The following is a 17,209-nucleotide window of genomic DNA, read 5'->3' on the forward strand; positions in this document are numbered from 1 at the left end:
CAGACTTGGGTGCTTAGATGAATGGTGGAACTTGGCTCCATTTACCTGAGGGGTCAGATGGATGCGTCCCACCCATTCTCATTCTTGCTGCTGAAGAAGCTCTTGGCTTTAGGGAAACTACCTCCATCTTGGTAGTGATCACAATAAACTCTAGGTCTTCTGAGCAGACAGCATTCAAGAAGCCATCTCCTAAAGCTGTGCCTCTCAAGTGGTAGCTACAGGCTCTCTGTGGGTTTGTTTTAAATTTCGTTGGAATTTGGGTAAAATGAAGACTCATAGATTACCTGAGTTACAAGTTCAGTGCACTGTAAGTACTATGTTTAGTGGCTGTGCTTTTGCACGCCTGTTGTTGTAGAGAGTTATCCTGAACATCGGCACTGGGAGTGTTTGCTGTGAGAACTACTCTACTAACATTGAGTCACATGGCTAGATCCACATCCGCACTGATCCCAATGTCATGATGTTAGCTCATGCCCTTCAATTCATGTGTATTCAGTACAGAATTAAATTCCATATGTATTTACTGATGAGCCATTTCCTCCCAGTGGCACAGAGAGCCTGATCTTCCCACAATTTCTGCCTCAATTTCCTCCTTAGATGATGAATTCTAAGCCAAACATCCCCGACATCACTGTTTGATCTCCGGTCCATTTCGTTGTCTAATATTGTAAATACTAGCCAACACAATACAGAGACAAGGCAATTGGTTTTTGTTTGCTTTGTTTTGTTTTTATAAAAATCAACTAGAAATCTTTAGAGAGAGGGGCATGATGTCATGAAGTCCACAGGAATAAGAATAGAAAAAAAAAAGTGCCCTCAGTTGGGAAGCCCCTGACATATTAGGATGGGTCGGAAGGAAACTGTCACTATAGAGGTGGCATGGAAGACGCTTCCAACAAGAATGGTTCCCAAAGAAAGGGGACCAAGAGATACCCCATTACCACACTGGCCCTATTCCCTACCTTATTTGTTTCTTTGGAAAATAGAATTGGAACTACAACCAAATTCTAAAAATAAACACATTTCCGTAATTCTTCCTCAGAACAAAGCACCACTAAAACTTGCTGTTGGATTAAACATTTGATCCTTGCAAGTCTTGCTTTCTGTTGTCCTCACAGTGGCCAGTGCAGGCTAGAAGAAGATGGCACACCAGGATATTAGCTAGCATCTTAGGCATGTGACATGTCCAAAAATCCCAGCTCTCTTCTGGGGTGGAAAGATCAGAGTGAGAGCTCTGTATCCCAGGTGGAGGCTCCTTCTTAGTTTAGTATCTGTGCTGTGTGGGGTATATGTGTATGGGGCATGTGCACAATTGCGCTGAGGCTGGAGGAAGGTATTGCTTTCTGCCTTATTTCCTTGAGACACGTCTCTCACTGAATCAGAAACTCACTGTGTCACCTAGGCTGGTGGGCTAGGGAGCTCCAGGCATCAGCCTGTCTCCACTTCCCTCCCCTGCTTGGCTTCTAACATGGGTGCTGGGATTTGAACTCAGATCTTCATACTTGGCAAACTTTCTTACCCTCTGAGTCATTTTTCCAACTCCTTCCATTTTACAAATTTTAGTTTCAAAAAAAAAAAAAAGAACAATCTACAAAGAGAGGACTGGTAAACCTAGCAAACTGACTACAACTCTCCTGGGAAGATTTTTTTTTTCCCCATTAAATATGGTTGTAAGGTGGAGAAGAGGAGGAGGAACAGGAAGAAGGATGGCAAGTGTGCCTCATATAAGCCTTCCTTTTCATATGACCAGGTAAGAAAGTTCGTATGGACAGAGAAGAGTCTGAAGGTCACATGACCAAGCATGGGAGATGAACACAACATGCCCTTTGATCTCTGACCTACTGTTTCTAGAATGTCTGGGCTGGTTCCTCTGCTGTCTAGAAGGTATGGTTAGGGCCTCAGGTCCTGCTTGCTCATGGAAGGCTTTCTTTAAAGAATGAAAACACTTTATCTATAGGCAGCTAAGGCAGACCTGGTTTGCCAGAGTAACCACAGAGCAACAAAAAGACCACAACAAAAGCAGAAAAGTCAGGCCATCTCCACATCAGTTTCTTGGTATGCTATAGTTTTGAGAGCAAGCAAAAATCCAAAAGAGACTGTGCTTGGGTCTGCTGGGTCAGGTCATGACCTTAATGGCAGGTTGCTAAGATCCCTGAGCAAAGTAATTCTTAAACTAATATCTGAACCCAAGAGAACAATCAGATAGAGCTAAGGGGGTTTTCTGTGTGTGCCTTCCACTAGCTGAGGAACAAACTATGGAAGAAGACACAAAAGCCAAAGACAGGCTAGAATCAATAAAAACACAACATGATTCTGGATCACAGTTAGATTTAGTCTGTATCCTACCAGATAGGGACAGAAAGTAAACCCAGAAGGCCCCAGCTGTCCAGTCTCCAAAAAAATCACGTACTATCTCCAGTTGATATGCACTGCTGGGTACATTCCAGGGAGCACATCTCTTTCCTCTGAGAACACCGAGAACCTGGGGGACATAGGTATTTCCTTCATGGACCATGTATCTTGCTCTCACTTTTAGATGTACCTTTTCCAGGTTCCATGTGGACACCAGGATAGGAGCAGAGCTATGCCTTGTTGGGCTAGTTTGTGGGCAAGTTTGAACTTCAAGGATCTGCTGAATATCAAAAGAGTTGTTTGCTCCAGTAGTCAACAGGATGAAGTTGGTCTCAAAATGTGGAAAAAGGATTAAGGAGAATGAGAGGCAGAAAGTTGGTTTTCTTTTCTTTTTCTCTTTTCTTTTCTTTTCCTTTCTTTTCTTTTCTTTTCTTTTCTTTTCTTTTCTTTTCTTTTCTTTTCTTTTCTTTCCTTCCTTTCTTTCTTTCTTTCTTTCTTTCTTTCTTTCTTTCTTTCTTTCTTTCTTTCTTTTTAAATCTTTCTACAACAATTTGCCAATTCAGTATTGCTCAGAGAATTTGATTCAGGTATACTGAGGCACACACTCAGCATTTACTCTGAAATCCTGGTAAGGGTCCTCAGAAACTGAAGACTGGAAGGAAGGAATGGTGGGGAGTGGGTCTGCATAGTGTCCACTGCAGTGTTAAGGGGAAGGCACCATCAGCCTGGGGCTGATAAACTAGCTTTGGAACCAGAGGCTCTGAGTGTCCTATCAGTGTGACCTTCAACAATTCCTGGGTGTCCTAGGAAGTGGTAAAGCAGCTACTGCAACTCCACGGAGGAGTGGGAAAGCTGGGTGGGATGTGCCTGTGAAGGAAGGCTGAGCTCCTTCAGGAAAGTAACATCCATCCCCCAGGGATGACTGGTCCCCTACCATGTATCCTTTGTCTGAGCATCCCCCTGGCACAGTGCCACCATTTCTCAGAAAGGTAGGTGTGTGACACAGTTTCTAACAGGAGGTCCTGGGACAGAGTGGGAGGGTTGACGGGGTAGGGGGCTTTGCATTGTTCTGGGAGGGTGCCTTCTCTTTATTTTGACTGATGGAATTCACTTAAGTCCAGCAAGGTATGGCATGACAATTTCGGTGTTTTGTGTGTGTGCATGTTTGGGGAAGAGTGGGGAGGTACAGGGAAGGGAGAGAGGGCGATAAACAGACAGAGAATGAGAGAGATCTTTCTTCTGAGTGTTACTGAGGCCTCAATTTCTGAGTCTCTGGCACATAGAAGTATCGCCCCTTTTCTCCAGGTCTCCCGCCAGGATCCCTAGTATGTCAATAGAAAGCAGATTGACCTTACATTCCCAATCACTTGCTGTGTCTTCTCATAGCCAACCATCAAATCAAAATACCACGTTTTGGTATGTGGAGCGGAAACAGTGGTTAAAGCTCAGAACCCCCAGAACCTAAGCAACTGCTGGGCAGTCATGGGAGCTCTTCAATAACTCCAGCCTCAGATGGCAGAGATGGAGAATCCCCACAGCAAGCTGGCTTGGGAGACTATCTACATCAATGAGCCCTAAGTTTGGTTGAGAGACCATAGCTCAATAAATAAGGCAGAAGACCAAGGAAGACAATTCCTGACATCGACCTGGGGCTTTCACTGTACATGCATGCACACAAACACCAAAAACAATAGAAAGCAGTTACAACCTTTTAAAAAAAATCTTGGCTTGCAAAGAGGTAACTCCAAAAATACACATTTGGTAGGAGGTACCTGTGTCTTTCCTCATACCCGATATTAACAATCCTCTAATCTACCCAGTTGCTAGGATATAGCCCTGTTCAGCTCGTTTATCATTCAAGACATCTTTCATATGCCAGAAGAAATTCCTACCAAGACTCAGAAAGTCCCTGTCATCCACAGACCACACCAATCTCTATCTCTTTGGAAGGAGTATAGAGCCTCATTTGTCATAAAGATTTTGGCCTCTCACAGGACAGCAGTTAACTTTCCTCTGTCTTCACAAAACACTGGTGTTGTCAATAGGTGATGAAGTTGATGGAGAGGTGAGTGGACCAAAAGTGGCTGGACTGCTGGGTCATACAGAAATGGGAAGTGGGCATGGCCTTTCTTTCCATCCATGCCTCCTTTATCAGCCCCATACCCTTGCAGGAGTACTGTCTGCCTGAAAGTTCGTTTTTATGCCTTGGTATTACTTCCAATGTAATTTCTTTCTCCATCTTTGCTGATTTAAATGTTGCCTCCTCAGAGGTGTCATCTCTGACCAGAGTCCATAAGCTTCCTCACAGCATATATCCCAATTGGTTAAAAAAAAAAAACCAAAACAAACAAATAAACAAAAAACCAAAAGATATGTGTATCTTTCCTGCTACTCATAAGTGCCATGAAGTCAGCATCTCCCTACACTTTCCTTGGCAGTTAGCCAGACACTTACTCCCAAGAAGGACTCAGTCAACACATTATAAGGGAATATATGAGTGCCCGAATGGTTCTTTTGCAGGCTCTGTAGCTGACATTCATCCTAAGTGGAGTGGAACTTTTTACAGTCCTTCTTGTGTCCCCGTGATTGTGTCCTGACAATCACATGCTTCCAGCTCTTACTGGCAAACTAAAAATGTCCTCCTACAAGGTAGAAATATGTCCACATACCCTATCCACCCTCACAGGACACACTTGCTGGGGACCAGTGTGTGCTAATGGGGCGACAGCGGACTTTCAGGGTCTCTCAGCCATCATGTGTCTGAGCAGTCTAAGGAAGTAGACCATTCTCTCTTTGGTGGTGCAGGCAGGGTCACAGGTTGAGAATGAGCCCCAAAGCTGATTTTAATGGGGGGCTTGGTGATTTGGGGGCAGCTGGGGAAGAGAAAGGACAGGAGACAGCTCTATGAGGCTAATTAAAAGTTATGAAAAGAGTGACACATGGCAGGAGTCTGTTGGAAAAAAAAATGGCGTTGGGTCCAAGTGGGAAGGCAGGCTGAGTTTTCATTGAAAACATGGCAATTGGTTGCCTAGAGACAAAACTTAATAGTCAAAAGCAGAATAGATGAAAATTTAAAGGACAGACTGGGCATGAGCATCAGATCAATTTTTAAAAAGAAGATCAATTTAAGGCTTACTTTTCAAAGTATGTGACCCTTTAGGACACAGGGTTCCTAAAGACCATGGTACTAATGAGGACTTTGCAGCATACATTTATTGTTCCCTAGTGTATGAGCCATTGCCACCTAGGGCTTCAGGCCCAGGGAGCAACCACTTTTGGGGAGGAACAGTTTGGTGCATGTTCGGTTTAGGGCCAACAGTAGTAAATGTGTGCCTTTTCTAGGAGACGTTGTAGAATTTTTCATTTTCCCCCCATACATTCTTCCCCGTGACTCTAGAAATTTCTACACCCACTGCTGTGTGGTTGGAGAAGCAGAGGAAAAGAAAGGCTTGGAAAATTGTCCAAGATTACAGTGCTACCTAATTTCAGAGTCACAGAATCTCAACAGTCTAACTTAATGGCTCGTGTCTTTAAATACCACCATATGCTACCTTCCCCATCATTCAAAGTGCAAACACTAGCTATTTCCAAGCTTAGAAGGAGATGTGCCTTCATCTGTCTTTATACAGGGATACACCTACATGGTATGAGTTGTAGGAAAATAAAAATACCACCTCTTGCTTATGTAAAACTGTTTAAATAGTCATGCACATGTATAGTCAACCACTCATTCATCTAACCAAGTTTCCTAATGACCATCCATCCTTCCAGCCAGCTATCCAGCCAGGCAGTCTCTGGATCTGGGATTTGCAGCAATACCCACTGTAGTCTAGGACACACCTTTTGGTGCCATCTGAGCACTCCAGAGAGGCAAGAGGATGGAGTTTGAACCCAACAGCTCTTACTAACATGCTGGCATGCCTTAAAGCCAGGAGGGAAATCTGAGCCCCCCTGGTTAGCCTATAAAAGTTATCCCCAAGCTTCCTAAAAAGGATGCTGAACATTCTTCAGGGAAAATTGTTTTTGATCTGGTGATCAGAAAAAGTTGGGCTTCTGCTGAAAAGATGATGGATTGGCTTTTGCTCTGCAGATATGGTGACTCATAGTACGATAGCAGTAGGATAACAATTTTTCTTTTAAGCTGGCAGCTAGACCACTGAGAACCAAATAAAATTTTTTTTTCTAACTCTATCCTGGACTCCCTTTTATATAAACATTCTTGTTTTCCATTTGTCTACTTTTAAAAAACTCTACTCTTGCCCTATGCTTTCTGGGTTGAAATTATGTTTGGAAAATGTTCCTGAAATCCTTGTAACCAGAAGGATTATAAATATCTGATTATAAAGTTAAACCATGGGATAGAGAGGTACCATGCTGGCTATGACCAAAGGTACATCCAATGGAAGGGCTTAAGAGGGTAACACATTAGTTTCTTCTATTGCTGACCTGAATGATTCAAATCCCTCACTATAGAGGAGGGAGGGGGAAGGGGAAATGATAGAGGCATCTTAGGTAGAAATAGCTATGCTAGAATGAAAAACTGTGACTTTCAGAGCTCTTCCCTCCAGATTTGCAGTTTACTAATTCCATGAGATGAATCAAACCACTCTTTCATTTCAATCTCCTCTTTGATTTTCTTTTCTTTCTTCTACTTCTTACACACATACACACACACACACACACACACACACACACACACACACACACACACACACACACGTCTTGCTATATATCCTGGCTGGCTGGGAACTCTCTATGTAGCCCAGCCTGGCCTTGATTTTAGGATCCCCTCCTGCCGCCACCTCTTGGCTGAGTTCTGGGATTACAGCTTTACACCACACTGGTCCACTTAGCCTTTTGTTTTCTTATAAACAGAGGCAATACTTCCTACCTATTTAACCTGTTGTTCTGATGGTGGGAAGAAGATGAAGCACGGCCACAAAGCTTTGAGAAATGTAATATGATCTTTAAATATGAGTAATGTCTCTTACATCTTATAAATAAGACACTAACGTTCTATTGCCTCAGTCTAGGAAACAGCTAAAGCATATTTCTCTGGCTCTCCGAACCAAACTATGCGATTAGGGGTGGGGAACAATGTCCTCTCTGTCTGTCTGTCTGTCTATTTGTCTGTCTGTGTCTCTCTCCTCCCCCCTCTGGAGGGTGGCCCAGAATAATAATGTGTCAGGCCTGGCTCTATACACAGTAGCATTTCTCTGTCTAACTGCGCTGTCTAACACTTCCTTTGGCCAGAAACTGGACCAGGAAGGTGCCTTACCTCGTCATCGCAGCTTATGGAGCATTTGCCATCCAGGGAGGCACACTGTTGTGGGAAGGAAGCAAGGGGAGTCATGTTACTGGGTCATTCATCCCAGCATGTGCTGCAGCTGCTGCTTAGCTAAGGAGGTCATGGCCTGTGATGCAAGTACCAGGTTTCATCCAAAGGGGACGCTTCAAGATGAGGCTTGGCCATGTTCTCTAGAGTCTACATGAACTCAGAATCTCATACTATAAAAGACACAATGTAGGGAGTTCTGGCTCCTTCCCATCCCTCTTAATTTATGTTGTCATTCAACGCTGATGGTATCTCTTAAAGATCTCAGATCTTCTGGTAACAAAAGATATAATTATGTCATTATTTAATTTAAAACTATTTCTCAATGACTTTAAAAGGAAACCCTTGTTTATGTTCTTAGATTATAGTTTCCTATGTATCATAATTTAAGAAATGATAAGCTCCTTATGCATCCACCCTTGAATGCATCTCTAGGTTGGTGCCATATTATGATGAGTGCACACTAAACATGCAAGTGCTGGTTTGCCTATTGTGTGCTGATCTCACTTTTGCTAGAAGTATACTTCTAATGTTTAGAACTAGGCAGGTGGAAGAAATAACTCCATGTCTACTGCTTCTGTTGAACACTAGATGGATGTCCCTGACAAGTCTTAGTTCATAGACCATAGCAATGGAGAGGCTTTCCCCTGGATTTCCCAAGTGCAATAGCCCCTTGATGTTCTTTGGCCAGAAAGGTAGATACATGTCTTGACCAAGCAGGTCATAGGATGGCCTTCTACAATTAAATAAGGAGAAGCATAAATAACTATCTGGACATCACAATATGATCATCAGTAAGTCACTGTGAAATAACAGAAGGCCCTGATATTAAGGGAAAAACTCCTTTTGTAAAGTCACTCTGTTGATCCCATAATTTAAGTAGTTCCTAGGAGCAAATCCCCTGCTTTGCCCAGCATGTGGTATCAAACATGCTGACAGCCTGTGTTTTACAGTGAAATGAAAGGTAATCCAAGGAGCTGGCAATTCATTTTACAAACATTCATCAGAAATCTGGCACTGTTTGCCCCAGCTACCCATATGGGGACACCTGTATAATAACAGTGGTGCTAATACCTCGAGATACCGGCTAGAGCTTACCTGTCTGCTGGCAGTCCAGAACTTCCTTTGGAAGAATTCAAGTTTCATCTGAATGCCTACAGCTGGGACAGATTACAAATAAAAGAAAGCATCAGAGAACCCTTTCAGATTTCAGGTTGTCATTGGAACTTATCCATCATGGCAAGATTGCTGACACAGGCATACCAGAAAAAAAATATATTAACACTGACCCATACACCCATGATTTTCCAGAGTTCCAGCTCTGAACTTTCTTCTTTTGGATAAGGAAATCTCAAGGGTCCTTGCACTTAGATCTCTATCACAAACTAAAGTCAGTGTAGATGTTCTTTGTAGTGGCATTACTTCAGTGTGCATCTCTAAATGTTATACATTTGTAGCACCAACACAAGCTGACATTTGTCATAAAACTATCTAGAAGCTAAATAAATATCTCTTCCATTCTTCTTTTTTTTTTTTTTTTGAGCTATTACTTTTAAAACTCAATATATCCTGCATGGTGTTTGTTTGTTTGTCTGTTTGTTTGGAGATACAACATCTGAAAGGCAGCAGCAGTTCTGAGTTTGCAAGAGTCACTTCACTCTGATGGGACTGGCTGCACTGGCCCCTAGTGTCCAGATCCCAAGCCTCTTCTCTCCCTGGGAGAAGAAGAGAACACACAGCTCTGTGTGTCTGTGGAAATCTTCCTAATCCAACAGTAAAGGCTGGCCGCATTGACAGATATTGATGGAAACTCTAGGAAGTGGCATTTGGTGGGACCTTCCAATTAAAGCACAAGCAGGCTCATCACATTTTCCCCCAGGGAAGTTACATCAACATATCGCAAAGCAAAATGGTCAAGAGCCCAAAAATCATCAGATGCTGTTCATACTTTACAGGAGTTCAGAGAACGATAGGGCTGGGCAGATGGGGGCAGAAGGAGATGTACCCTAGTAGAATTTTACACACTGGTCTGGTGTATAAGGCCTTTCCAGGACTGGCCTGTCTGCACATTGCCTGTATGCTATTTATCTTTCCTTCAACACTGATGGTAACTTCAAACTAAATAATAATAAAACCAAGAAGCTTAAAAAAAAATCCTGGATGATAGTATAGCTAGAATTACAGGGAAAGAGGAAAACTCTAAGTAAATTGCTGGTCATGGTTGGTCCCCAACAGAATGGAATCTCCTGGGGGACATGGAGAAGAGAAGCACTCATGAAGGACATCTTCCTCTCTCTGCCAAGTTCGTGTAGCTCAGACTTTCCAGAGGTGCAGGAGGAGAAGGAGTTTTCATAAAGGCAATTTTTTTCCTTTTATAAAGTGTTTCTGCTCTGGAGTCTTTAATGTGTTAGCTCTACAGACCTACAATGTACCCTTTCCATACTTGGTCAGACTATGAGATGAGTTGCTCATTTCTGCCTTGAAGCAAAGGTCATTGAAAACCTGAAGAAAACTGCTCATGGAGTCTGGGGAACATTTGTAGCATTTCAAATAAAACCTGTCTTTCAAAATGAATATCGGATCAAACCAGGGTGCATACTACAGTGCAGGTGGGATTCACTCGGGTGTGCAGGGAGCTGAGGGCTGTATCTTGCACTTCAGAAAGGCTTGGGAGGAGTACTATGGTTTTACCAAAGTCAGGCAGCAGCTAACAGCAACTGGTTTCAGAAAAGAAGACCCCAGAGTTGCCATTACAGCGGGCAACTGGTATCTAGGAGGATCAAGAAGAGTTTCTGTCTTCTACTTCATGGTTCCCTGCTGCCTTTTCTGGCAGTGATTTTAATGCCATCTGTTTAGGCCAAGGCCAAGGTCAGAGGAAGCTGCAAGGACCTATAGGATGAAAACACAAGAGTTCCTGAAATAGTCATTCCACAGCAAATCCCCATGGTGTCTCTTCTTCCAACAGTTCAGAGTTGTCCTATCTACCTGATAGCTCTTGTGTTTCCCTAACAGTTTCCTGTACCCTTTCTGAGCACCCTCCCATCCCCTGGCAGGGCCCCCATTCACCTCTCTAGTGAATCTAGCTGTTCCCTGCAGGGTGTTTATCCATCCCACATACTTGGAGTCTGCTATCATCTCCCTCTATTGGTCCTGTACCCCAGCTCCTTGAGGCAATTTAATCTTTCCTCATGAGTCAGTTCCTCTGTCCCATTAATCATACAGGCAGGCCGACTTTCTCTGATCTTCCTCCAACAAGCTGCATCCTTGCCCTAGGCCTGATGCCCTAACCAAGACACTGCTTTCCTGGCCCTTTCTCCTCTGGGCCATTCGGCTGCTGTCCAGTGCTCCTAGTATCCTGATGGTAACTTGTCTGCCCAGATCCATCTTGCTGTGTTACTGTTGGCTGCTCCCCTGCCTCCTCCAATAGCATGGCCCTGGCTTTGGTTCATATCTCAGATTTAGACTTTCAGGGTTTTCACCTAGAGTTTCAGATACTTCTCTGTGATTCAGAGATTCACAGTCACATTGGTAGGTTGAGCTAATGACCATTTGTTTTCTGGCCTTCACTGTGCTCAGTGCTAGGTTGGGTGCTAATTGAAATGTGATCATGTACCCTGTAAGAATCCGGCTGAGAAATATCTACATGGTAAGAGCTACACTACAGGCAGAATACAAAGAGTCGGCCAAGGACTTTGTGTATGCGATGGCACAGAGATCTAACTCAAAGCCAGATAGGAATCAAGAGGAAACAAGGATTCAAAAGGAAGAAACTGCATGGGGCCTTTAAGACCACAGAGCTTTGAGCATTGAGAAGAGTGGGTACAGGCAGCAACCTGGGTGAGCAGGCGCAGGGTCAAATGATAAGAGGCCTTAAGTGTTACTCCAAGGCATATGAAGGCTTTCTCATAGGCTGGGGCTTAGCTCAGGGCCAAATCCAGCTTCATTTTGTAAATAAAGTTTTATTGGAACAGTCATTTGTTTACATACTGTCTGGGTCTATATTGCCAAAGTTGAGGAATTACAACAGAGGCAGAATGGCCCACAAAGCCTAAGCATCTACTTTCTGTCCCTTTACAGTGAAACACTGCTGACATTTGCTGTAGGTTCTACTAGAGATCTTTACAGAAGCAGCAGGACCAGCTTTGTAGTTTTGAACACCCACTCCCAGCTTGTAGTACAAATGCTAGGCCAAGGGCCCAGACAGTGGGCAGCAGGACAGTGCACAACCTTTGGCCAATGGCACATACAGCTCACCATTTCTTGAGCATGGAAATGATTTCAAATACAAACCAAACAATAAAAAATAAATAAATAAGGGTGAAGCCTGAGGCTGAGCATCACTCTGTCTCCTGTGCTTTATTCCACATGTTTTTCCTTTTCTACTTTTATCAGAGAAAGCATTTTACCTCGGTAAGGCTGCCCCGTACACCATTCTCCATGACCTAAGTGGAACCTGAGCTATTTTGCCTGCCCATCTGTTTGGTTCTTTCAACAGCATTTCAATCCCTAGTAGTGTATTCTGCTTCCAGTCGGTCTTGCTAATTTAATAAGGGAAACAAGGGCAGAAAATGCTTTAGTGAAACCCAAATCCCAAGGAGAGTGCAGAAAATAAAAACACCATTCTGTGGGTTTGAAATTTTTTAGACAGTCCAGAAAATCATGAACATATTTTCCTGGAGTCTGTGGTATTCCTCACTTCCAATTGATTAGAAGGTTCCAGGGCTCCTAGCTCGTAATCTCTGTCATGAGAAAACAGGTTGTTTTTGCATACAACACTGAACATGGCCCCAAACAGTATTTTACACCATTCTTCCCAAAGTACCTCTCCCCCACAATGGCCTGAAAATATATGGGTAGTCTTCAGAAATCAGGCAAACATCCCAGTTGCTGTTAAGAGCATTGTCATTATGAAGAGTTCCAAGCCTATTCCCGGAAGTACGCAGACATCTCAGGCACAAGCATCTCTTTGGATTTGAACTCTCTAGGTGATAGCTCTTGCAGCATTTGTCTTTGTTGTGAGAATGCCTGGGTACAGACCAACTTAATACCATACAACTGAAACCTTCCACGGACACCTTCCTTCTAGACTTTACTCTTTTCCCAAACTTGTAGCTTCTATCCCCTTCACCTACACCCATCCTCTACTTACTGTTTCAATTTCTATCAGAAGCCCAGTAGCTGTTAGGCAGGAGGTCTGTTGTCATCAAGATGTAGATACGATAGGCAAGGGCTAGAGGATGTGGAGGGCTATCCAATCATTCAACAGAACCAAGTTTGGAGTGACAGTGGCCATCACAGGACATCACTCATGGCCATTAGACTATTAGAATGCCTATGATTCATTCACTGGAATATAGGAGAGGCAACTACTTCTGGTGCTCTGATTCTACACTATCCAAATTGATGACCATTGATGATATGGCTATTTAAAATGTACCATTTATCATTGAGTTCTTTAATTGCACGAATCACATTTTAAGAGTTCAATAGCTCTGTGAACCCAAAAGCCGCCGTGGTCACTAGTCCAATCTAGAACATTTTTACCTTTGCAGGAAGTTCTATTGGACAGCAATCACACAAGGATTTGAAGGTAATGTTCTACAAAGGCCAGCCCATATTACTGCTACCTAGATGTGAAGGAAATGGTGATAGCATATGTATGGAGGGCTCAGAGAGTTCAGATGAGATAGGACTGCCATCATGACCCAACTTGGATCTGCAAAGGGAAGTTGTTAATTATCTTGAGAAAACCCCCAAAGAAATTAATGCAATATGCTCAATGTGGCTATCACCCCAAAGATTGATTTCTTTTGCTTTATAAAATTTGAGAATACAAATTACATTTCCAGTGCTATTATATTCAAATGCACTCAAGATGAAATCATGCCTGCATCTCATATCACATTAATAGACACACATTCAAGTGTAATCTGAAACTCACCAAGTAACAATGTCACATGTAAAATTAGAAATAAAATAACATTTTCATATTGTATTCATTTAGAAATCATTTTCTGCAGGCTGGGCCTCAATTTGCAATCTACCCTTAGGAGCCCAAATCCGGTTTATAAAATAGCATTCACCATGCCTGGCATGAAAGCTTCAACAAACACCCATGTTTCCAAACATGCTCTGCCCCTCCAGCCATAGAATATGTTCACACGCACTTGGAAGGCTCCTCCAGGAGACCAAAGAACATCCCAGAACTGCCAGTGATTTATAACCAAAGTGTGTGGCTAAAGAATTGTTTGTGAGCCCCGTTTCTAAGACTACTGCTGTGAGCCCTGAGGACTTCATGTTACTTCTTTTCTCCACATGGAGAGTCTCATTGCCTCATTTCTGGAGACAAAAAATAAATGTGAGGCAAAGGATAAGGCTATATAACATGAAGTGTGTTCTAACACTCTCATGGGCTTACAGTGTTGACTACCTTAATGGCAAAATGTATCCCCAGACCTTTGATTCTTTTATATTTCAGAACTAATGCACCTTTGATGAGACTATGTTGTGCCTAAGCAGAGAACCTATGTATGGTAAATCCAAACTGTCTGTAGACCCAAACATTCAGTGGAGTGTAATATTGGGGTATAAATTCTTTACAAGATCACCACTCCAAGCAAGCTCTTTAGATGGATCATTTCCCTTCAGGAGTATTGAGGAAGACTCCACCATCAGACCCTGTCAGTCATTGCCCTGGAATGGTGCATAGTCTGTAAGTGGCCAGATGGGTCAGAGCACAGGACTGAAGAGGAGCGTTATCACCACTATGGCCACCACCGGCTCTGTGTGTTCACTAGCCATGTATTCAGTCATGGAGGTTTTTAAAGACATGGGCTTTGCTGACAGTGTAGTGGGAGAACAGGATCATTTCTTTCTGGCTCACAAGCGTTGGTCACATCCTGAAGCTTCTCTGCGCTCACATGGCCACAGATGGAAGAAGTCTAACAGATTCCAACCAATGAGTAGAGGCCTATGACAGGAAGCTGTCTGTTAGAGAAAACAAAAGTGTAGTAAAGTAATAAATGCGCCCAGTGTGGAAGGTTGCCTCGCACCACTCCTCTTCACCTCTCCCCTTTTGAGAGTAGAACTATGCTTTCTGGAACCAAATGCCCATCCAGATATTCTCCTATAGAAAAACAGCCCCCTGCTGGTTAGATTTCTCACACAAAGTGATGGCTCAGATGATGCCTGAGTTAATGTCTCCTGTCCAGTCCCAGCCCACACTTGGACAGTGTCCCTGAATTGTTACCGCTTTGTACACAACGGCAAAGACTGCTAGCAGTGATAGGAAAAAAAAAAAAGTAAAAAGTCAGGCATCCTGGGATTCCAAGTTGCCTTAATTAACAGTCCACCACTGTGATAGTTGCTAGCCAAGCCGCATTTGTTTAAATGTTTTCTTCTGTTTGTTTTCAAAACAGTTAATTGCAAGTAGAACTAACAAGGAATTGGAATGTTGCTTCTTTAGACTATTTCATGATTAACCCAGGCTTTGGAACAGGGCCACTAGTGGCACTGGAGTGTTAAAGGACAGAACTCTGACCTTTGCTACATCAGTGCAAGGTCTGTGGATGTCCAGAGAAATGACTTCCCACAGGAATAACAACTGAAAACTATAATGCGAATTATGACATAGCTCATCTGCAAAGTATTTCATGTGAAGACTTTAATGAATCGCATGATGGAATGTTGGGCAGAAAAAGACAACTGAAATCCTGGGACTAATTTGGGTGAAACTGAGAACAGAGAACCCTTGCAAAGATGAGGGGGAAAGAGAGGGCAGCTGTTCGACTGTCCCCCTGGGTGTCAGGCTGACAACCCCAAGAGCTTTCTTAATACTGTGAGGGAGACCAAGTATCAACAACCTTCAGAAAAATACAGATCGAAGCAATATGCATTCATCATAATCTTAATGAAGTCTGGGAACTCAGTGTTAAAGTTTGGTATTATTTCAGAAACAAGGGAGAAATCTCATAGAAGCAGACACTCCACATAGTTCAGTTGATGCCAAATGAAGAAACAGAAAGATAAAAGGGGAGGAGGCGCTTTTAGCTCCCTTACCAAATGCATAGTTCAGTTCTGAAGTATTCCCTGTGGTATGTGGGAGGTAAACTTTTTCATACAGTATAGTAATGCTTTTAAATAACAAAGAGCTACATGATGTTTGTCTGGGCAAAAAGGGAGGGAGGAAAAACGGGGCTCATGTGATTCTTCAATTGACAAGACGATGGTAGAGAATTTTCTTTGAAGACTCATAGCTGTACACATCTCTTTTAATTCAGAACTTTCTCTGCCTACTGTCTGAGCCTGGTGTCTGGGAACACGTGGAGGAAGGCCAGGTGTCTTTGGCTCACACATTTGTTTCATGACCACTTTTCATTCTGGTCAGGGTTTCTTGGGAACAGTCACCTTTAGCAGAGTCTAACAAATGGGAATTGTACATGTGTCCTCCATTTGGGTTCTAATTACTGACTGAATCAATGTTGAAAAGAATTAATAGGACTTATGGAATGGAATAATAATTTTTTCTTTACCCCCGAGGTAATCTGGAAGCATTTTCCAGACTTCATTTGAAGAAACCTATATTCCCCCAGCTTTCCAAGGTTGTTAGACCTGGCATGAATGGTTTTTGTCAGATCATTTTATGCTCACAAAACTCTTCAAATAATATGATTTCAATGAAGATTTCAAGGCAATTCATTAAAAGTTGATTCTTAACCCTTCACCCTTTCAGAAGAAAACACTTAGGCCTCAGGTTTCATTGTATTTTAATCGAGACTACACAAATCAATGCCTATTAAGAAAATTATAAGCTTCCACATTATAGCTCCCTAGTCAATAATTCTTATTAGGTCACCACCTAATAACATTCACCAAAGACATTGTAACAAAACCAGGGGTCAAATTTCGCAAGTTTTCAAAGCCCATAATACAATGCTCACATGCATTTGCCAAACATCTCTGGGCTGAACATTTGTTACTATGTTTAATACAAAGAAACTGTAAAATATCCTCATGGGCAGCCTACAAGGCTGGGAGAGATGATACAGTCATCCAATTTCAAAGCTCATGTTACTGGACACGTGGAAAGGAAAGGGATTTGACCAGACACACTTCCCTCCTGGAAGAGATGTTGAGTCCATTGCAAAGCTTCCAAACTCTGGTTCTCTTCAGGGGTGTGTAGGACATATGGTAACTTAGGCTCCCTCCCATGCCCAGTGGGTAGAAAGAAAGCCCTAGGGCTCAACCTGGCTCCGTTGATGCCTTGTGGGGATGCTATTTAGATGTCCAAGTTATTGACATTGCAGAAGAATCTGAAAATTCAGACTTACTAGGAAAAATGCACTGTGAATGATGAATACAATTGCCAGATAAAATACTTTTGACTTGCTAAATCTGGTAACCAGAACCTGAAGGTCACATGGTACAACACAAAGTGACCTACAGTGGCCTCTGGCAATCAAAGTCCTAGGGTGGGCTAAGACATTTTCATCAGCAGCCTAACTCAGGATTGGGAGCCAAGGA

The 17,209-nt window shown here is 42.8% G+C and overlaps 1 protein-coding gene across 4 annotated transcripts in view; it reads right to left on the reverse strand.

Annotated features, from left to right (window-relative positions):
- The window catches only part of Cacna2d3 (calcium channel, voltage-dependent, alpha2/delta subunit 3), an 817,833-nt gene that overhangs the window by 68,584 nt on the left and 732,040 nt on the right, over nucleotides 1-17,209 (reverse strand). For all 4 annotated transcript variants that reach the window (NM_009785.1, XM_011244938.3, XM_006518486.4 and 1 more), the window contains 2 exons: nucleotides 8,786-8,847; nucleotides 7,631-7,675 (listed from right to left, as the gene is read on the reverse strand). In NM_009785.1, coding sequence (NP_033915.1) covers nucleotides 7,631-7,675; nucleotides 8,786-8,847 — 107 coding nt within the window. The remainder of the gene's footprint in view (nucleotides 1-7,630; nucleotides 7,676-8,785; nucleotides 8,848-17,209) is intronic.

Source organism: Mus musculus, chromosome 14, assembly GCF_000001635.26.
Source record: "Mus musculus strain C57BL/6J chromosome 14, GRCm38.p6 C57BL/6J".
Lineage (NCBI taxonomy): Eukaryota > Metazoa > Chordata > Mammalia > Rodentia > Muridae > Mus > Mus musculus.